This window comes from Rhinoraja longicauda, chromosome 4 (assembly GCF_053455715.1).
Source record: "Rhinoraja longicauda isolate Sanriku21f chromosome 4, sRhiLon1.1, whole genome shotgun sequence".
Taxonomy (NCBI): domain Eukaryota; kingdom Metazoa; phylum Chordata; class Chondrichthyes; order Rajiformes; family Arhynchobatidae; genus Rhinoraja; species Rhinoraja longicauda.
The window spans coordinates 19,515,491-19,539,206 of NC_135956.1; the positions used below are offsets into that span (position 1 = coordinate 19,515,491).

Here is a 23,716-nt window from a genome sequence, read left to right on the forward strand (position 1 = left end):
GGCCTTCATTGCAAGAGGATTTGAGTTTAGGAGCAAGGAGGTCCTACTGCAGTTGTAGCTTGGTGAGACTGCACCTGGATCAGCCTTCTCTTCACAATGGTGAATCTGGCACCTTGGTGCATCTTAACATCATTCCATTCTAAGTTAATCTGTCAGAGTTGTAGTGTTTTCTCCATTAATAACATTTAACTTAGGCATACATGCCCCATCACCTATTTAGAGGTCCAGATTGAGCAGAAGTCCACTTAGTGAAGTAAATTATTTAATTAAATAAAAGAAATGAAATGATTGAGTAACATAATAAAAAAACAAGTTCACATATGTGAAGAAGTGGAAATAAGGAACTGCAGATGCTGGTTTATTAACAAAAAAAGCACAAAGTGCTGGAGTAACACAGCAGGTCAAGCAGCATCGCAAAAAGACATGGATAGGTGATGTTTTGGCTCGGGACCCTTCTTTGGAGTGTGGTGGGGGGATGAAAGTTAGAAGAGAGGAGAGGGCAGGACAAAGCATGGCAGGTAATAGTTGAACAAAGGTGGGAGGGGTTTGATATGTAGATGGCTAGGCAGATGGTTGATAGGCAGACAGAGTTGAAAAAAGGTGTGAGACAAAAGGATTGAAGTGTTATAAATCATTCAAGGTGAAGCCAGAGGAAGGAATGTAAGTGGGAAGGGTGAAATTGGTGCACGTCAAGGTGGTGCACAAGGAGAAGCATCTGCAGTTCTGCACCTCCTCCAACCTCATCTATTGCATCCGCTGCTCTAGATGTCAACTTATTTACATCGGCGAAACCAAGCGCAGGCTCGGCGATCGCTTCGCTGAACACCTGCGCTCGGTCCGCATTAACAATACTGATCTCCCGGTGGCCGAGCACTTTAACTCCCCCTCCCACTCCCAGTCTGACCTTTCTGTCATGGGCCTCCTCCAGTGCCATAGTGAGGCCCACCGGAAATTGGAGGAACAGCACCTCATATTTCACCTGGGCAGTTTGCAGCCTGGTGGTATGAACGTCGACTTCTCCAACTTTAGATAGCTCCTCTGTCCCTCCCTTCCCCTCCTCCTTCTCAGATCTCCCTCTATCTTCCTGTCTCCACCTATATCCTTCCTTTGTCCCGCCCCCTGACATCAGTCTGAAGAAGGGTCTCGACCCAAAACATCACCCATTCCTTCTCTCCCGAGATGCTGCCTGACCTGCTGAGTTACTCCAGCATTTTGTGAATAAATGCAGTTCCTTGTTTCTACTTAAATTCTTTCCTCTGGCTTCACAATTCATACTTCTATCTTTATCTCATACTTTTTATCTTTTCATCTCTGGCCTTTGCCCAACCATTGACCAATCAAACTCCCCTGGCCTGTATCCACCTATCACTCTCCAGGCTTTGTCACAAGGAGAAACAGAAAGAAAGGGAGGCGTGTAGGGGAGAAAGGGGAGGGGTGTTGTTAGAGGTTACCTACAATTGGTGAATTCAGTGTTTTCACGCTGTTGCGTTTTAAGCTGTCCAAGTGGAATATGAGGAGTTAACTTCTGCGAAGCTAACTTTTCAAACCAGGCTGCAAACCAGGCTTGCAAAGGCATCTATTCCTGACTTGCATGTTGCATTGCGCAGGCACGGAAGTCAAAATGAGATTCGCTGCAAACAACAGCTCAGTAGTCATTCTCTATCATTCTTGCCAATAAGTTTCCAATTCATGGAGCTGCCTGAGTTACTGCGGTTGCGGCTCCTGGACAGTAGATGGCACTACTGAGCAAGGTTTTAGATTTAGAAATTTATTCACAAAATGTTGGAGTAACTCAGCAGGTCAGGCAGCATCTCGGGAGAGAAGGAATGGGTGACGTTTCGGGTCGAGACCCTTCTTCAGACTGAGATACAGTGTGAAAACAGGCCCATCTGCCCACCAGTTCCTTAACCGACCATTGATCACCTGAACAATATCCTACTTTCGTAACCTACACACAAGGGGCAATTAACCTATGAACCTGCACATTTTTGGGATGTGGGAGGAAACCGGAGCACCCAGAGAAGACAAAGGGAGAATGTACAAACTCCATACAGACAAAACCTGTAGTCAGGATCGAACCTGGTCTCTGGCACTAGAGACAGCAGCTCTACTACTGCATCACTGTGCCGCATATTGTAATATGTAGCAGTGGGGAGAAGCCAAATACTATTGGAGACTATTCAGTGGGATGGAAATGAGCGATTAGCCTTGTGCCTGTCGGTGCACTGCAAGTCAAATACATCATCTACTCCCACTTCATTATTATGACTGCAGTAACTCTGCTGTTTGTTGCCTTTGTGCACATAACCTCGTGATCCAATTCTGTGATTAGCCCAAATAACTGAGGTGCTTGGCCTACTGAAGCAAAGCAGGAACATCCTAAAAGGGGAGAGGCTCATTTGCATGAAACCCGAGTTGAATAACAGGGACCAGCAATGACCATATTAGGTGCCCTTTTTCAACTTCTCTGAAGCATTTCACTCCATCGTCCAGGGGGAGGTAGTGCAGTATCCATCTGTCCGCAGAAATATACTCCTTTTTAGCTTATATTTGTGATGTACTACCATTAGTGTTAAGTACATATAATCATCCAATTCCACAAGAAGAATAAGCAAATGAACGTTTGTATCCTCTCCAAGGTCCAAATTACTAATTTCATCTGGCTAGTTCCACTGTCCTTGTGATTAATTTACTGATTGTATGCCTCTTCCCCTCAGCTAACAATGAACCATTCTACAATTCCTTAGCATTGTCTGCTTTGATCTGTCGTTTTCACACTTACCTTTACATTTCTCTAGACTCCTTCTCCCCCAGTCTGAAGTAGGGTCTCGACACAAAACTACATCTATTCCTTTCTTCCAGAGATGCTGCCTGACCTGCTGAGTTACTCCAGCTTTTTGTGTCTATCCCAAATTACTATTAACCAGACTTACTATCTGCAAGCCCAGCACTAGAACCCAGTAAAGATCGTATGATAGCAACTCTGTCAGGGGAAGATTCCTAATGAAGAGAGGAAAAGATTGAAGGATGCTCAAAACTTCCAAAAGATCTCTACTGACTTGTGAGAATCCCATCGCCCATTCAGAATGAAAAAAGAACATTTGCAATGGCACTGAGAAAGTCAACATAGAAACCCTATAAATGTGGCAAAAGGATTGCACCCCTTCTAAAAAATACCCACTGACTCACTCAATGAAGCACTTGTGGAAGTCTATGGTTCCCAAACTGCCCTCATCAGTCACCTCCCAAACTAGAAAAGAATGAATGGATGCAAGGGAGGATGAAGAGTCAGTTTTAAGGCAAATCGTGTATAACGGTTAAAGAACATCATGATAAATTCTGGCAGAAAGGCAATCTTGCAATTGATAAAGGATGTGTATGGCAAAAGTGAGATCTAACAGCTTGAGTAGGGAATTAATTTGAAACACTTCAATACATGAACACAGCTGCCATAAACCTACAAGGTCTTGGCCCTGCACACAACCTGTCCATTCAATTTCAGATACAATGCACTGGGTTCATCAACCTAACTAAATGGATGTGAAAGATCCTGTTGCATTAAGAGATGCAAAGGTTTAAAATCTCTGGAGGTAGTCACAAAAAATTGGAGTAACTCAGCGGGTCAGGCAGCATCTCTGGAGAAAAGGAATTGGTGACGTTTTGGGTCGAGACCCTTCCTCAGACTGAGAGTCAAGAGAAAGGGGAACAAGAGATATTGACGACACATAGAACAAAAGTATGAAAGATAAGCAAAAAGCAACAATGATCAAGGAAAGGTGGAGCCCACAATGGTCCATTGTTGGCTGTGGGATAGGTGATAACAAGTTATACAAGCCGTGAAACTCAACATGTCGACAGTGAAACTAGTATGACAACTTGGGTGGGGGAGGGACAGAGAGGGAGTGGATGCAAGGGTTACTTGAAGTTAGAGAAATCAATATTCATATCGCTGGGTTGCTCCACTTTAAAATCTCTGTTCTGGCTGATATTTATCTCACAGTTATGCATTATTAAGAACATATAATCTGGTTACTGTAACGCTGCTAATTATGGTAGTTTGCTGCATTACACATTTCAAAAATGCTTAGCAAATATATTTGCATACTGGCATAGCAAATTTATTTCAAAAGTATTGCATTGGCTGCAAAGCTCCATTTTCAATGCTCCAGAAACAGAAGTAAAAGAAGTAAAGGCAAGATTTTCTTTGCTCCCTTACCTGTCTAAATTTCTTAAGTGTTTAATCTTAGTGAAGGTTTCTCCACACCTAAAAATGCAAACAGGCCTGCCTTCTCTCAAAGTCTGTTTGTTACCTATCTGGACAAAATGTATCACAGACATCTTGAAACTGAATTCAAGAGAACTGTGTTTGAATTGAAAAACAAGTTCTGCGCTTGTGGGAGGCATAGATAGGGTAGACAGTCAAAACCTTTTTCCCCAGATGGAAAAATCAAAGACTAGAGGGCATAACTTTAAGGTGAGAGGGTGCAAAGTTTGAAAGAGATGTGCGGGGCAATCTTTTTTTTTTAAACACAGAGGGTGGTAAGTGCCTGGAACCTATGGCCAGCCGTGGTGGTTAAGCCAGATAACGTCATAAGGGATATGACCACCTCCCACAACCACCTCCCACAACAAATTGCATTGAAGGCTTAGATATACACAGAAAAGCAGAATCACCACTCCTGTCCCAAAAATGTACCCACTTAGACGACACATAAATGATCAACTTTGAGGCAAGTAATCTGACACATTCCAATAGTCGGTGAAAAATGTTCAAGCGTTCAATATCGCAATTTCAGATAGAAAGTAAATGTGGAAGCAAAAAGACAAGTCTGTAATTGGAATACAATGTTGAACAAACCGAATATTTTCCCCTAAGGAGCATTGAAATCAAACTATGGCTATCCTGACCTTCAGGGGACAGAGGTGGTTTATCGGATTCAAGGTAAAGCTGAGAGAAAATTGGTTGAGGAGAAATACTGTTGGAACGAAGTGATGCTTCGATTGAATTGTGAAGAGCCTCTTCAAAGCGCGCAGATTTCAATTGCCCGGCATATGAATTTCCCATGGTCTGAAAATAAGAAAAAACAACATAATGTATATAATAACACAAATTAAAGATCTGATTATCGTATTCTGAATATAATTCCGAAGGGTGCTTAGAAAGTCAGGGTCCAGTAAAATGCAAAGAATTAATTACAATAACCATAATTTTAAAAAAACTTGAAAAAGTATTATTTTCTTACTCTAGACAAAGTTCATTTTTAAAATTCCTCTATTTTTCAAAGTAGTGTAGCAAACACCGTGAGTCACTGCAGAGGGCCAAATCTGTGTGGACATGCATAAACTATTGGGGGGCACGGTGGCGCAGTGATAGAGTTGCTGCCTTACAGCGCTTCCAGCGCCGGGTTAGATCTCGATCACGGGTGCTGTCTGTACGGAGTTTGTACGTTTTACCCGTGACCGCGTGAGTTTTCTCCGAGAACTTCGGTTTCCTCCCACACTCCAATGACGTACAGGTTTGTAGGTTAATTGGCTTGCTATAACTGTAAAATTGTTCCTCGTGTGTGTAAGATAGTGTTAGTGTAAGGGGATCGCCAGTCTGTGCGGACTCGATGGGCCGAAAGGCCTGTTTCCAAACTGTATCTCTAAACTAAACTAAAAAACTAAACTAAACTAAAGTAACCATGATCACAGAATCATAAAACGGTTTGCCAAATCTGGAAAACTCACTGCAATTTATTAACATTATACACTTGGGATTCAAATAAGAACAAAATTGGCTCACCTTTGGTATCAATTTTTCTTTACTGTCAAATATAAAATGGCCTGCTAGTTTCTGTATAATTGAACTCGAGCAAGTATCAACATTTTCAACATTATCACAGAGAGGCAACGAAAAAATAATGTTACCAGCTTGTGAAATAATTAAAAGTATAACATTTTTACTACTTCCTTCAGCTTCACATAAATATCTGGCCATCTGCATCCAATGATGCTCTTACCAAAATTGCCAAACAAGAAGGGAGGAAACTAGAGGACAGCACAAAAAGTAGGCCCTGTTAAAATTGAACAGCTAAAGTGAGATACAGACAAAGTTAGGGACAGAGAGATATTCTGATAAGGTAACAATTTAAAAAAAGAGTCAAAGTAAGGAAGTCTGAAGAAGGTTCTTGACCTTAAACATCACCTATTCCTTTTCTCCAGTGATGCTGCCTGGCTCGCTGAGTTGCTCTGGCATTTTGTGTCTGTCTTCAAAGTACGGAAGCCTTGCACATAACTTATGGAGGCTTTACACCTTTGGCTTCTCAAGGAAACAAGATGGGCCATCATGCCCATGCCGACCGTCAATTACCCATCCATGCTGACCATCAATTACCCATCCATGCTATCTCAATGTCCAGCACGTAACCTGCTCTGTCTTGGTGATTCAATCTTTATCTAGGTGCCTCCTCAATGTTGTCAGAGCCTCTGCTCTCTCCACCCTCCTCAGACAGCCAATTTCCAATTCCAACCACCTTTGGGGTGAAATAGGTTCCTCCTCAAATCCCCTCGAAAATTAACAGTGTTTAACCTTAAGCCCATGCCCCCCAGTTTTAGATACCTCTGCTAAGGGCAAATATTTTTTTACTACCTACTCTATTTCTGCCTTCATAATTTCGTACACTACTATCACATCCTGCTCCTGGAAAAAAAAAACACAGCCTATCCAGTCTTGCTTTGGAAAGGCTCCATTGCACAGATGGTAGAGCTGCTACCTCACAGCACCAGAGAACTGGGTTTGATCCTGACCTCAAGTGCTTCTGTCTGGAGTTTGCACATTCTCCATGTTAACCTGCATGGGTTTCCTCCGGATTCTCCTGTTTCCTCCCACATCCCAAAGACTGGCAGATTTGTAGGTTAATTGGCTTCTGTAAAATGGCCCCTAGTGTGCAAGAATGATAGTGTGGACGGGTATAGAGTTATACAGTGTGGAAACAGGCCCTTTGGCCCAACTTGTCCACAGCGGCCAACATTTACCAACTACACTAGTCACACCTGCCCACCTTTGGCCCATACTCCTCCAAACCTATCATATCCAGGTACCTGTCTAACTGTTTCTTAAATGTTGGGATAGCCCCTACCTCAACTACCTCCCCTGGCAGTTTGTTCCATACACCCACCACCCTTTGTGTGAAAAGGTTACCCCTCAGATTCCTATTAAATCTTTTCCCCTTCACCTTAAACCTACATCCTCTGGTCCTTGATTCACATGCTCTGGGCAAGGGACTCTGTGCACCTACCTGATGCCCGGTGATCGATAGTCAGCAAGAACTCAGGTGACAATAGACAATAGACAATAGACAATAGGTGCAGGAGTAGGCCATTCAGCCCTTCGAGCCAGCACCGCCATTCAATGCGATCATGGCTGATCACTCAATCAGTACCCCGTTCCTGCCTTCTCCCCATACCCCCTCACTCCGCTATCCTCAAGAGCTCTATCCAGCTCTCTCTTGAAAGCATCCAACGAACTGGCCTCCACTGCCTTCTGAGGCAGAGAATTCCACACCTTCACCACCCTCTGACTGAAAAAGTTCTTCCTCATCTCCGTTCTAAATGGCCTACCCCTTATTCTCAAACTGTGGCCCCTTGTTCTGGACTCCCCTAACATTGGGAACATGTTATCTGCCTCTAATGTGTCCAATCCCCTAATTATCTTATATGTTTCAATAAGATCCCCCCTCATCCTTCTAAATTCCAGTGTATACAAGCCCAATCGCTCCAGCCTTTCAACATACGACAGTCCCGCCATTCCGGGAATTAACCTAGTGAACCTACGCTGCACGCCCTCCATAGCAAGAATATCCTTCCTCAAATTTGGAGACCAAAACTGCACACAGTACTCCAGGTGCGGTCTCACCAGGGCCCGGTACAACTGTAGAAGGACCTCTTTGCTCCTATACTCAACTCCTCTTGTTACGAAGGCCAACATTCCATTGGCTTTCTTCACTGCCTGCTGTACCTGCATGCTTCCTTTCATTGACTGATGCACTAGGACACCCAGATCTCGTTGAACTCCCCCTCCTCCTAACTTGACACCATTCAGATAATAATCTGCCTTTCTATTCTTACTTCCAAAGTGAATAACCTCACACTTATCTACATTAAACTGCATCTGCCATGTATCCGCCCACTCACACAACCTGTCCAAGTCACCCTGCAGCCTTATTGCATCTTCCTCACAATTCACACTACCCCCCAACTTAGTATCATCTGCAAATTTGCTAATGGTACTTTTAATCCCTTCGTCTAAGTCATTAATGTATATCGTAAATAGCTGGGGTCCCAGCACCGAACCTTGCGGTACCCCACTGGTCACTGCCTGCCATTCCGAAAGGGACCCATTTATCCCCACTCTTTGCTTTCTGTCTGTCAACCAATTTTCTATCCATGTCAGTACCCTACCCCCAATACCATGTGCCCTAATTTTGCCCACTAATCTCCTATGTGGGACCTTGTCGAAGGCTTTCTGAAAGTCGAGGTACACCACATCCACTGACTCTCCCTTGTCAATTTTCCTAGTTACATCCTCAAAAAATTCCAGTAGATTTGTCAAGCATGATTTCCCCTTCGTAAATCCATGCTGACTCGGAATGATCCCGTTACTGCTATCCAAATGCTCAGCAATTTCGTCTTTTATAATTGACTCCAGCATCTTCCCCACCACTGATGTCAGACTAACTGGTCTATAATTCCCCGTTTTCTCTCTCCCTCCTTTCTTAAAAAGTGGGATAACATTTGCTATCCTCCAATCCACAGGAACTGATCCTGAATCTATAGAACATTGAAAAATGATCTCCAATGCTTCCACTATTTCTAGAGCCACCTCCTTAAGTACTCTGGGATGCAGACCATCAGGCCCTGGGGATTTATCAGCCTTCAGTCCCATCAGTCTACCCAAAACCATTTCCTGCCTAATGTGGATTTCCTTCAGTTCCTCCATCACCCTAGGTTCTCCGGCCCCTAGAACATTTGGGAGATTGTGTGTATCTTCCTCAGTGAAGACAGATCCAAAGTAACGGTTTAACTCGTCTGCCATTTCTTTGTTCCCCATAATAAATTCCCCTGCTTCTGTCTTCAAGGGACCCACATTTGCCTTGACTATTTTTTTCCTCTTCACGTACCTAAAAAAACTTTTGCTATCCTCCTTTATATTATTGGCTAGTTTACCCTCGTACCTCATCTTTTCTCCCCGTATTGCCTTTTTAGTTAACTTTTGTTGCTCTTTAAAAGAGTCCCAATCCTCTGTCTTCCCACTCTTCTTTGCTATGTTATACTTCCTCTCCTTAATTTTTATGCTGTCCCTGACTTCCCTCGTCAGCCACAGGTGTCTCTTACTCCCCTTAGAGTCTTTCCACCTCTTTGGAATAAATTGATCCTGCAACCTCTGCATTATTCCCAGGAATACCTGCCATTGCTGTTCTACCGTCTTCCCTGCTAGGGCCTCCTTCCAATCAATTTTGGCCAGCTCCCGCCTCATGCCTCTGTAATCCCCTTTGCTATACTGTAATACCGACACTTCCGATTTTCCCTTCTGCCTTTCCATTTGCAGAGTAAAACTTATCATGTTGTGATCACTGCCTCCTAATGGCTCTTTTACCTCTAGTCCCCTTATCAGATCAGGATCATTACACAACACTAAATCCAGAATTGCCTTCTCCCTGGTAGGCTCCAGTACAAGCTGTTCTAAGAATCCATCTCGAAGGCACTCTACAAACTCTCTTTCCTGGGGTCCATTTCCAACCTGATTTTCCCAGTCTACCTGCATGTTGAAATCTCCCATAACCACAGTAGCATTACATTTTTGACACGCCAATTTTATCTCCTGATTCAACTTGCACCCTATGTCGAGGCTACTGTTTGGGGGCCTATAGATAACTCCCATTAGGGTCTTTTTACCCTTACAATTTCTCATTTCTATCCATACTGATTCAACATCTCCTGATTCTATGTCACCCCTTGCAAGGGAATGAATATCATTCCTTACCATCAGAGCAACCCCACCCCCTCTGCCCACCTGTCTGTCTTTTCTATACGTTGTGTACCCCTGGATATTCAGTTCCCAGCCCTGGTCCTCTTGTAACCATGTCTCAGTGATCCCTACAACATCATACTTGCCCATGACTAACTGAGCCTCAAGCTCATCCACTTTATTTTTTATACTACGCGCATTTAAGTACAACACTTTAACTTCTGTATTTACCTCCTCTCTCACATCGTTCACAATTGGCCCTGCCCTTAATTTCTTTTCCGCTCTAGAACTTCTGTTCCCATTCTTCCGAGAGTCTTTTGCAATATCTCCTGTATTCCCTTTTACCTCATCTTCATATTCACAATTTGTTAACCCCTCCCCCCCACTACTTAGTTTAAAGCCACAGGTGTCACACTAGCAAACCTGCCTGCCAGAATGTTTGTCCCCCTGCTGTTAAGATGCAACCCGTCCCTTTTGTACAAGTCACCCCTAGCCCAGAAGAGATCCCAGTGGTCCAGAAATCGAAATCCCTGCTCTCTGCACCAGCCCCTCAGCCATAAATTCATACCCTCTATCTCTCTGTTCCTGGCCTCACCAGCACGAGGTACCGGTAGCAGTCCAGAGATAACCACCTTCGACGTCCTACTTCTCAGTGCTTTTCCCAACTCTCTAAACTCCCGCTGTAGCACCTCCTTCCTCTTCCGCCCGACGTCATTCGTGCCCACGTGCACAACGACTTCAGGTTGATCGCCTTCCCTCACTAGGATTTTCTGAAGCCGGTCTGTGATGTGTTGAACCCTGGCACCAGGGAGGCAACAGACCATCCTCAAGTCCCTCCTGCTGCCACAGAATCTTCTGTCCGTCCCTCGGACTATGGAGTCACCGACCACTACGGCTCTTCCAGACTTCGGGTTTGTAGGTTATTTGGCTTGGTGTAATTGTAAATTGTCCCTAGTGTGTGTAGGATAGTGTAAGTGTGCGGGGATTGGTGGTCGGAGCGGACTCAGTGGGCCGAAGGGCCTGTTTCTGCGCTGTATCTCTAAACTAAACTGAACAACAATAGTTTTGGGGGAGCAAATAACAGCGGTTGAAATAATTATGTGTTATTTAATTATTAAGACGCTCAAAAACATTCACAAGCATCAGCCCAGTTCATACTCCAATTATTTTTAAACAATCTATTTGCAAAGAATATCCCCACAAATAAAACATTCTTTCTGTAGATATATTTCAAAATAAAAAAATAAAACTGGAATCTGCAGATATCCCAAATCATATGTAAATCCGTGTTTCTAACTCTTAGTGCAGCCTGACTTCTACATAATTTTCTGTTTTGTCATCATTAAAAGAATGTTATACTGAATTGCCAAAGTGTCCCATCAAAGTGTCCCATTCCTTGACATACCACAGATTCTTTTGTGAAGTAAACACTTCTAAATGTCTGTGGAATTCCAAACATAACTCGTGGTAGACCCAAAGACTGTGATCCCTGGGAATGAGTGCGTAACACATCAGTTTACAAAACTACATTTCATATACATTACTCTACCTCTCCCTAGCATCTAATTTAAGGTTCTTTTTCCAGTCGTATGGGGAACACTGTTGATGCTTTAATCATTCTCGAGGAATGCTCTAGTTTGTCGAATGTTAAGACACCGACTGGAACTAAAGACTGTGCTGTGAAGCAGAAAGCTTTCTTCTGCCACGTGCCAGGTCCCAAGAGGATGACCTTGTGGCATTTCATTCTTCTTCGTTCACAAAGGCCTGCTCCTGACTCTAAATGATCCAATTCCAAGAATTATCAGAAAATATTCCAGCCTTTTTTAAAATTTACACCCCTGTATATTTTTTTGGTAGAAATATTTGAAATACTTTTGGAACATGAAAATGCCGAGACATTTTTTTTAACGTTATTTTTCTGTGGAGAAAAATCCTGAAATGACAAATTCTAAAATTCTGGAAGGTTGCATTTTTTTTCTAAATTTGGATTTTCTAACTTGAATTATTTTATCTCCCAAAAATAACACAAAATTCCTTTTTGATGCTGTAAAGATTAAATAATATTTATATGCATCGGTAACCCAGCAACATAATTCAAGAGTCAAGAATGTTTAATTGTCAAATGCACGGGAAAATTCTTACTTTCTGCAGCTTTACAGGCACATTAAATGCAACAACTTGGGTGGCACAGTGGCGCAGCTGGTAGAGCTGCTGCCTCAGTGCACCAGAGACCCGGTTTCAATCCCCACCTTGGGTGCTGTCTGTGCGGAGTTTGCACGTTCTCCCTGCGACCGCATAGGTTTCCTCCCACATCCCAAAGACGTGTGGGTTTGTAGGCTAATTGGCCTCTGCAAAATGGCCCTAGTGTTTAGGCAGTCTTTTAGTTTAGTTTAGTTCAGCGATACAGAACAGAAACAGGCCCTTCGGCCCACCGAGTCCGTGCCTACCAGTGATCACCGCACATTAACACCATCCGACCCACACTAGGGACAATTACACTTATACCAAGCCAAACCTATACGTCTTTGGAGTGTGGGAGGAAACGGAAGATCTCGGAGAAAACCCATGCAGTCACGGGGAGAAAGTACAAACTCCGCACAGACAACACCCACAGTCGGAATTGAACCCAGGTCTCCAGCGTTGCAAGCGCATTAAGGCAGCAACCCTGCCGCTACGCCACTGTGCCGCCCCTATCTGTAGAACGCAGTCTGTAGAACTCGTGCGTGAACGGGTGATTGATGGCCAGGGTGGACGTTGTGGGCTGAAGGGCCTAACACTGCTGTACCTCTAAACTAAACTCAACAAATAAATGCACAATAGTTCTTCAAGAATTCCTCAAAAGAAAATTATTTTCATGAAGAAATCAGATCTTAATTCTATAAAATTCTCCTGGATTACAAAAGCATATTGGGTTTACAAAGTAATAAAATATACCGGCAGAGTGCCTTGGTGACTCCATTCACCCACCGAGTGACCTCTGTGTTTGTTTCAGTATCCCTCTGGCCCTGCTGTATTCATCCCATGTCAAGCCAGTAGATGCCGCTTCCTCCTAGCACCTGGCCACAGATTTGACTACAACGTGTCACACGGCCACCCTTCCCCACTAGCTCCACGGCTGACAAGTTTTCCACAAAAGCTCCACTGATAAGAGGCTTGGATCCCATTGCAGCAATACACAAAGCAGTAAATCTAACCTGGTTTGTGGCAATGACCCCTGCTTTTCTGGCGGGCTCCATTTCTGCACCGTGGGCACAATGAGCAATAAATTTCAAAATCTGTTCCCTATTGAAAATTCAGTCTAATTTCATAGCCACATTAAACAATGGGGGACAAAGTCAACTTCAAAGCAAAACCCCCCTCCAACACCAAGTTTGCTTTGTGCACAGACTTGGCATGTGTACACGCACTATATTTTGTGACCTCTGAATGTCCTAGTGTGCTTTACAACAATCAATTAATATTCAGGTGAACTTACTGTTGTAACAAAAGCAAGGCGGCAGTCAGTTTGCCCAGACAAAACCAGATAGTACATTGGGTTTTTTTGTGAAGTTCGTTAAGGGGAAAGATATTGGTTAGGACCGCAGGGATAGAAGAAAATGATGAAAAATGTAGGCTTAACTTCAAAATTGAAAAGATAGCAGTTTAGAAATGCAATTGAACAACACAAAGGGGAATTTTAGGGCATGCTCCATAAAGAGTTTTATCAAGCTTTGTGTACATGGATAGGAAAAAAACTGCAGATGCTGGTTAAAATCGAAGGTAGACAAAAAATGCTGGAGTAACTCAGCGAGTCAGGCCGCATCTCGGGAGAGAAGGAATGGGTGACGACCCAAAACGTCACCCATTCATTCTCTCCCGAGATGCTGCCTGATCCGCTGAGTTACTCCAGCATTTTTTGTCTACCTTTGTGTACATGGAACTGATTTGATGTGAGGATTTAGTATGCATGAACTAAGGATATTTGCACTCTGATTAGGGACAGTTGGGAGGCCACCATCGACTCCACAGTCAAAAAGGCCCAACAGAGGATGAACTTCCTGCGGCAGCTGACAATACACAATTTTTATACTGCCATCATAGAGTCTGTCCTCACCTTCTCCGTCATGGTCTGATTTGGCTCAGCCACCAAGCATGACATCTGGAGTCTGCAGCGCATCGTTCGATCAGCTGAGAAGGTTGTTGGCTGCAACCATCCCCCCATCGACGAACTGTACACTGCAAGGGCCAGGAAGCGAGTGGGTAAGATCATCTCTGACTAGGGTTGCCAACTTTCTAACTCCCAAATACGGTACAAGGTGACGCGTCACCGCCCGCGCCCCACGTGACCTCACCCAGCCAGCGGCCACGTGCTCCCGCTCCACCAATGGCGGCCGCCTGGGCCAGGAGCTGGGTTGCTACGCAACCTCCGTCAGGCGAACACACATGGCCCCTCTCCCCGAACACACTCCGTTAGCCTACAGTGTCCGGGCCCCGGGCCGAATACTGGACAAGGGCGGTCCAGTACGGGACAAACAAATTTTGCCCAAAATACAGGATGTCCCGGCTAATACGGGACAGTTGGCAACCCTATCTCTGACCCCACTTACCCTGGCCACAAACTTTTTGAAGCACTTCCCTCTGGAAGGCGACTCTGGACTGTCAAAGCCGCCACAGTCAGACATAAAAGCAACTTTTTTTCCACGAGCAGCAGCTCTACTCAACAGCCAATGGTCTGTAGCCTCCTTTTGCTCTGGTATTTTATTTCATTCTTCACATGTTCAAATTGTAATGTTTTATTCTTAATTGTTTACTGTATATCGTATGTATCACAAAATGCTGGAGTAACTCAGCAGGTCAGGCAGCATCTCAAGAGAGTAGGAATGGGTGACGTTTCGGGTCGAGACCCTTCTTCAGACTGATGTCAGGGGGGCGGGACAGAGGAAGGATATAGGTGGAGACAGGAAGATAGAGGGAGAACTGGGAAGGGGGAGGGGAAGAGAGGGACAGAGGAACTATCTAAAGTTGGGGAAGTCAATGTTCATACCACTGGGCTGCAAGCTGCCCAAGCGAAATATGAGGTGCTACTGTATATCGTATTGTTACTTGCAAGCAAAGCACCAAGGCAAATTCCTCGTATGTATACATACTAGGCTAATAAAATTTATTCAATTCAATTCAGTTTAGTTCAGTTTAGAGAGACAGCGCAAAAACAGGCCCATCGGCCCACCGAGGCCGCACCGACCAGCGATCCCCACACACTAACACTATCCTACACATACTAGGGATAATTTAAAATTTCACCAAGCTAATTAGCCTACAAACCTGTACATCTTTGGAGTGTGGGAGAAAACCGGAGCACCCAGAGAAAACACGTGCAGGTCACGGGGGAGAACGTACAAACCCCATACAGAAAGCACCCATTGTTAGGATCAAACCCGGGTCTCTGGCGCTGCAAGGCAGCAACTCTACCTCTGCGCCACCGTGCCACCCTGATGTCAGTGATGTCAAGCAGAATGACTTGGCTTGTGGGAGATTCCACTGCGCCATCGGGGCCCGTGAGCACCGAGATAGCAGGAGTGAGAAGGTTATAGAGATGTGACTGCATTTCTGCTCCACAAGGTAATTGATAATCAGGTAAAAGAAAGTGCTGGCAGCAGTTTTAGTTATTAGCTTGCGAGAATGATAGTCATCATACACTGGACCTGACCTCCCATTTACCTCATTGGAGACCTTCAAACTATCTTTATTCGGACTTTACTGATGTCATGTATAGTCTTTTCACTAACTGGGTAGCACACAACAAAAAAGCTTTTCACTGTAGCATGGTACATGTGACTATAATAAACTAAATCAAACTAGATTAGAGAAGAAAGTACGAGAGGATATTTGAAATCTACAGCCCAAATCTGTAATGCTAGTACAACCCAAAAGAAAAACTATTCAGTGGCCATAAAATTGGACGTAAAAGATAACAAGCTTTATCGTGAATTGAAAGGATGAATTGTTGCCTGTTTCACTGATGTGAGTGCCAAGGCATTCATCGTCTTTCAGGTGAATCTCTATCAAATGGCTTTCCCAGTGTTCCTTCAAAGCATGCCTGCACCTTCCTCTGTGTCAGTCTTCTCTCCGTTAAGAATAAGGGGTTGGCCTTTTAGGACTGAGATGAGGGAAAACTTTTTCACCCAGAGAGTTATGAATCTGTGGAATTCTCTGCCACAGAAGGCAGTGGAGGCCAATTCACTGGATGTTTTCAAGCAGGAGTTTGATTCAGCTCTTACGGCTAAAGGAATCAAGGGATATGGGGAAAAAGCAGGAACAGGGAACTGATTTGTGATGATCATCCATGATCATATTGAATGGCGGTGCTGGCTCGAAAGGCCGTATGGCCTACTCCTGCACCTATTTTTTAATGTTCAATTGTTTCCCGAAGGTAGACACAAAATGATGGAGTAACTCAACGGGCCAGGCAGCATTTCAGGAGAGAAGGGATGGGTGACGTTTCAAGTTTCTCCGTCTGAAGATGGGTTTCGACCAGAAAAGTCACCCATTCCTTCTCTCCAGAGATGCTGCCTGTCCCACTGAGTTACACCAGTTTTTGTGTCTATCTTTGGTTTAAACCAGCATCTGCAGTGCCTTCCTACACATTTCTCACTGTTTCCCATTCCTTTTCTGCCTGATCTCAACTTCCAATGTGTAGGAAGGAGCTGTAGCTGCTGGTTTATACCGGAGATAGACACCAAATGCTGGAGTAACTCAGCAGGCCGGGTCAGCATCTCTGGAGAAAAGGTGACGTTTTGGGTCGAAATGCATCTTCAGACCGAGAGTCAGTGGGGAGGGAAACTAGAGGAATTAACAGGTTCAGAACAATCACCTACCCAACTGGCCCCAGTACCTAATTAGTTGTCTGACCTGTCTCACACCCCGACGGTCCTCCCTCAACCCAGAAAGCAACATGCTTTCTGCAACCAACTCCCACTCAACTGTTCCTTCTGCTCCACCAATTCTCCCTGCAGTTTGTAGATAACACATCTTCATACCTAGAAAGTGGGCAAGGCTTGCCCCACACTAGCTGTGTCTTGTTCAAATAAGGTAATAAAATATCGCTGCCAGGAATGACTTGGCTCAGATCCATGAGACTTAAACTTTTTCAAATGACTGCATGGGCAAGTTGGGCCAAAGGCCCTGTTTCCATGCTGTATAACTCTATGACTGTCTGAAGACTATCTAAGATCAGTCTGAAGAAGGGTCTCAACCTGAAATGTCACCCATTCCTTCTCTCCAGAGATGCAGCATGTCGCACTGAGTTACTCCAGCATTTTGTGTCTGTCTATGACTTACAACTTGGGGGCCCAAAATTTTGTTGTTGGAAGTAGAAGAGTATTTCGACTTAATCTTGCACTTTTATTAAAACGCTTTACAAAATCGTCATTGTAATATTGTAATATATATTTTATATATATAGCAGGCTATCAGAAGCAGGGCACTTGCCATTTTAGATGGGAAATGTTGATGACAACAAACACCACAGATTGGTACAGATTACAGGTCCATGTTTTGGTCCATGTGTGGAGTCATTCTGATGTGCAGAAGCATTAAATGCTCATTGTAATGGGAGGAACGTTCAAAGGCTTCAAAGGTCTTTTATTGTCACGCGTACCAATTAAGGTACGGTGATATGCGAATTACAGGAGATATTATCGCAAGACTGGCACGGCGACTGGGTCAAGGATGCCTCAGCAATGAGATGTAAACCTGGTGGGTGAGGTGAGTGTGTTTACTCCACAAAAATCATTGAGAAACGATCACAATTTCCCCAACAATCTACTCAAACCACACAGTAAAGCAAAAAAAAAAAAATACTGACATATGGAATTTTTTTTTTTTTTTACAAATCAATATAGAAGAATCCAGAAATGAATTTTCTTCTTACCTCCTTTCTGTCAGTTACCCTTCTGGAAATGAATTCATTTTTATCTGACAAAAGGTAAAATGATGCCGGAGTTTGTGTGGTCGGCAATCCTCTCAATGACAGAAACAATGGCTCCTGGAGAAAAGGAAAACCAAAGTTCATCGGTAAAGGGAAAGGAAATCAAGGCCGGTACGACTGACCCACCAGTCAGCAGAAGGATCTTGGGGTACAAGTACATCGTTCCCTGAAAGTGGCGTCACGGGCAAATAGGGTGGAGAAAACTGTTGCCCTTCATCAACCAGAGAATCGAGTACAGAAGTTGGGATGTTACATAACTGTTGGACAGGACATTGTACACACTTGAGGAGTACCGTGTTCCGTTTTACTCACCCTGTTGTAGAAATGCCATTAAACTGGAAAGAATGTGGGGAATAGATCCAAGAATGTTGCCAGGACTTGATGGCCTGAGCTATGGGGAGAAGTTGGGCGGTCTAGGACTATTCTTTGCAACGCAGGAAGATGAGGGTGTGATCGTATGGAAGTGTATAAAATGATGAGGGAAATAGACACGGTGACACCGTCTTCATTCCCCTCCTCCCCCCCCCCCCCCTCCCCTCCTCCCCAAGATAGGGGAATCAAGAACAAAAGGGCATGGGTTTAAGGTGAGAAGGGAAAGTGTTAATGGAACTTTGAGGTGTAATTTGTTCCACATTTTTTTTCAATGCCATAAACATAACTATTTCCTGAAGTCTTTGAATCTGAGTTTTCTCACAGGAATACTGCACACCCATCATCTCTGTTATCAGTGCACCTCATTTGCTCTCTGACCTCTTTCAAACTGATGTCTTTTTCTACAAGCGTGGAAGTATTTTCAGTCGTACCCTCAACCTGCGCTCTTCCAATCCACTGATTCTCAATTATCGTTCAATTTCTATAATCCTCCTCCACAGGTACAGGCAGATCTCTCAATTATTAGCTCCTTCTCTGAAGGAACTCCCTTAAAGTACAACATTCATGATTGCCAAATTCTTAAACACATCTCTTCAGGCAAGCTGTCTGTTCCCATAACTCTGTCACTTTCTGCATGGTGTCTACTTCTCCTGCTTGAGAAATCCATGGAAACACTCGCTGGCTTGTGATAATAGACAATAGACAATAGGTGTAGGAGGAGGCCATTTGGCCCTTCGAGCCAGCACCGCCATTCAATGTGATCATGGCTGATCATTCTCAATCAGTACCCCGTTCCTGCCTTCTCCCCATACCCCCTGACTCCGCTGTCCTTAAGAGCTCTATCCAGCTCTCTCTTGAATGCATTCAGAGAATTGGCCTCCACTGCCTTCTGAGGCAGAGAATTCCACAGATTCACAACTCTCTGACTGAAAAGGTTTTTCCTCATCTCAGTTCTAAATGGCCTACCCCTTATTCTTAAACTGTGGCCCCTTGTTCTGGACTCCCCCAACATTGGGAACATGTTTCCTGCCTCTAATGTGTCCAACCCCTTAATAACCTTATACGTTTCGATAAGGTCTCCTCTCATCCTTCTAAATTCCAGTGTATACAAGCCTGTCGTTTCCGCTGCATTTCGTGCTCATTAGATTTATCAATCAGCAGTAAGCTGTTAATTATGTTCATAAATACATTAAAAAACTACATTCACCCTCTCAATTCCGCTCATGATTTTAGAGACCACTATAAGATCATCCCTCAGCCTCCTGCACTCAAAAGAATAAAATCCTAGCTTGCCCAACCTTTCCCTGTAGCTCAGGCCCTTGAGACCTGCCAACATCCTCATTAATCTTCACTGCACTCTTTGCAGCTTAATGACATCCTCCTATAGCAGGGTGACTAAAATTGAACATTGTACTCCAAATATGGCCTCGCCAACATCTTGTACAATTGTAACATAATGTAAACACCTTCTATACTCAATACCCTGTCTGATGCAGGCCAATGTACCAAGAATCTTCTTTACCAACCTATCTACCTGTAATCCCACTTTCAGAGAACCATGTGCCTACACTCCTAGATCCCTCTGCTCTACAACACTCCCAGGACCCTACCTTTCACTGTGAACGTCCTGCCCTGGATTGACTTCTCAAAATGCAACAACTTGTACGTGTCTGCAGTAAACTCCATTAGCCATTCCTCAGCCCAGCTGATCAACCTGCTTTAATTTTTGATAACCATCTTTTCTCTGTATGATTCCACCTACTTCAGTGCCGTTACTTTAATATTTTAAGGTGATTAAGGCACTTATCGTTTTAAATTCCAAGTGAAATGAAAAGATTATGCAGAATAAATGACTATGCTCACTGGAGGTGGTCTAATCACACAGTTAGTAGTTCCTTTATCACCGCATTCAGCTCTTACAGCATGGACAAGGATCAGAATTCTTTGAGATGCAGGGTCTAAAGGGTTTTATCATAATGCTTAATGAGACATCAATTGCAGATGGCCATGCACTGTTCCAATAGGGATAACTCAATACATTAATTTTAAATCAATCTTGCCCCACATTACAAGCATGACTTCTGTGAAACTCAACACTGCCAAAGATAGGGAATTGTGTATCTGACAACCCATTATCATTGTACCAATGTATTTATAGAGATCAAACTCATAGAATGCACGAATCACCACTGTGGCTTACCCCAACGGTATGTCACGCTCAAGGCCTTCTCCTTGGAGACTGCTCAAAAACCCTCGTATCAGTGACACCTGTGCTCCCACACCATCAGGCCCATTGATAGATTGATTACCTTTAAACATAGGCTTGATGAGCACAAAGTACCACTATCATTTTCCCCGTTAGCCTTGAAACCTGATGCTTCCTTGCTCTCCTCTCAAGAGCAAACATGCAAGTTATGTCTGAAAAGGAAAGCCAATCTTTAAAAATCTGATGATATTGTACGTAGAATTAATTTGCGCCTTTGCAGTGTTGATGGCAAATAGTTTGAAATTGGTAAGAGCAGCAAGTTTCACTCAAACTGACATTACACATATCTTAATATAATATCTTTACAATCAATTATTGCAAATGATTATTGAAGGAATGGATACTGGCGATATGTTTATTGAAACAGATCACTGCAAGCCAATTTAAATAAATAAAGATACTTAATGGAGGGTGTAGTTTGTTTTGGGAGGACAGACTCAGCGGTGAGAATGACAAGAATTGAATAGATTTAATATCCCAGAATGATGAGGATTTCGCCTGATCAATTGATATTGCCACCACTGAGGGGATCATACTGCACGGAACCTGGCCCTTCAGCTGAACTTGTCCATGCTCACCAACATGCCCAACTCAGCAAGTCCTATTTACATGCATGTGACCCATATCCCTCTAAACCTTTCTTATCCATGTAATTATCCAAATATCTTTTAAATGCTGTAATTGTACCTGCCTCAATTGACAATAGACAATAGACAATAGATAATAGATGCAGGAGTAGGTCATTCGGCCCCTCGATCCAGCACCACCATTCAATGTGATCATGGCTGATCAGTCTCAATCAGTATCCCGTTCCTGCCTTCTCCCCATACCCCCTGACTCCGCTATCCTTAAGAGCTCTATCAAGCTCTCTCTTGAATGCATTCAGAGAATTGGCCTCTACTGCCTTCTGAGGCAGTGAATTCCACAGATTTACAAGTCTCTGACTGAAAAAGTTTTTCCTCATCTCCATTCTAAATGGCCTACCCCTTATTCTTAAACTGTGGCCCCTGGTTCTGGACTCCCTCCTCTGGCAGCTCTTTCTATATACATATCACCACCCGTGTGAAAAAGTTGCCTCACAGGTTCCAATTAAATCCCTCTCACTTTAAACCTTTGTCTTTTTAATTCCTCAAACACTGAGAAAAAGACTGCGTGCATTCATCCAATCTAATGCCCCTCGTGATTTTATATACTTCTATAAGTTCACGTCTCTCAAGACTCCTATATTCCAAGGAATAAAGTCCTCTGTTCATCCTCTGCTTCTAATGTTCCTCAAGTCCTGGCAACATCCTCGTAAATCTTTTCTGCATTCATTCCAGCTTAATGACATCTTTCCTATTGCGTGATCCTGGACGCAGGACTCCATGTGCAGTTTCAAGCTTCCATGTGCATCTTGTATACAGGTGCTCCTCAACTTACAATGGGGTTACACTCCGAGAAACCCATCGGAAACCAAAAATATCGTAAGTAGAAATGCATTTAATACACCTGATCATGTGGCCGGAAGCGAACTATGGCTCGCTGCGGCTCGCTGCGGCTCGCTGCCGTTTGCACCATCGCAAAGTCAAAATATCGTAAGTCGAAGCATCATAAGGCAGGGAGTATCTGCAACTGCAACATAACATCACAACTTCTATACTCAATTCCCTTACCAATGAAGGCCAGCATGCCAAAAGCTTTCTTCACCAGCCTGTCTACCTGTGACACCACTTTAGAGAACTCTGTTCTTGTCCCCTGAGGCCCCTCTCTTCTATAACACTCCCCAAGGCCCGACCACTCACTGTGTAAGGACTTCTATAACACAAACCTATGTCCTCTGGTTCTTGATTCCCCTACTCTGGGCAAGAGACTCTGTGCGTCTACCCGATCTATTCCTCTCATGATTTTGAGATTATGGGGAAAGAAAGTAAAGGCTGACACTTCAACATCAATGCAAAAAACAGAACAAATTGGCTGAAGTAGTCATTGTCTTTTTGTTTCAAATCTTCTGAAGACTGGTTCTAATAACATTGGCGGGGACGATCACCCATGGCTACATGTTCTGCAAGAATGTGGAGCAAAGACCAAATGGGAAATCCTGACCAATACTATTTTAAAACATAAACCAGAAATAGAATAAGTCATGAAACCTGCAAAGGAGTCAAATGATGGATACATTGATTGTAGATAGACACAAAATGTTGTCAGCGGGCCAGGCTGCCTATCTCTGGATAGAAGGAATGGACGACATTTCAGGTCGAGAACCTTATTCAGACCCAAAAAGTCACCCATTCCTTCTATCCAGAAATGCTGCCTGTTCCGCTCAGTTACTCCAGCATTTTGTATCTATCTTCGGTTTAAACCAGCATCTGCCGTTCCTTCCTACATGATACATTGATTGTCTCAGGCATGATTAATTAACAAATTCAAAATTAAAACCTAACATTTTTTAATCAATCTCGACATGAATTTATGAACTGCATGCTTTTCTAACTACAATTAGAAACACATGCCATTCTTACCACCATATTTGATTCAATGGGCCCAGGTACAGTGTTACTATGTTGGAGATGGAGGTGTCGACTACAATTTATTACATAATGTCAGTGTAACCTGACATTATGTTCAATATGATGTAGAACTAGGATTGAACGCTCACAGAATAATGGAAACATCTTCAAAGGAGTAAGCTAGTTGAGCGTAAAATAGTCTTTCCAAACCCTTAACAAGTATTCCTTTTGACATTGATTATTGAGAAGTATATAATTTCCTTTGATAACTCCACACCTCAGACATATTTCTTCTCTATAAAATATTGGAACTTTAAATCAAAATCCACATTAACCGTCCAGCCGTTTGTTGTTAAAAAGAACCCAAGGTTCCTCACACAGCCTAGCTCCTTAAAAAGAATGGTCCATGCCATCATCAGACTGAAGGATATCGGGGATAAACACAAAATGCTGGGCAAACTCAGCGGTTCAGGCAGCATCTCTGGAGAAAAGGAATTGATACGTTTCAGGTCAGAACCCTTCATCAGACTGAAAGATAGAGAAGACCAGAACAAAACAGGGCCGGCAACAAATGACATCAGGAAGGGTGGAGTCCATAATGGCCCATTGTTGGC

General features: G+C 43.6%; 1 protein-coding gene across 6 annotated transcripts in view; it reads right to left on the reverse strand.

Moving 5' to 3' along the window:
* greb1l (GREB1 like retinoic acid receptor coactivator) overlaps positions 1 to 23,716 on the reverse strand; it is a 201,474-nt gene that overhangs the window by 102,457 nt on the left and 75,301 nt on the right. For 3 of the 6 annotated variants that reach the window (XM_078397305.1, XM_078397307.1, XM_078397301.1), the window contains one exon: positions 4,909 to 5,068. In XM_078397305.1, the coding sequence (XP_078253431.1) occupies positions 4,909 to 5,065 (157 nt within the window). In that variant the 5' untranslated portion in view covers positions 5,066 to 5,068. Of the gene's footprint in view, positions 1 to 4,908; positions 5,069 to 14,102; positions 14,220 to 17,918; positions 18,033 to 23,716 lie in introns of those variants that run through there. The other 3 variants (XM_078397304.1, XM_078397302.1, XM_078397306.1) reach the window with 2 other exon arrangements.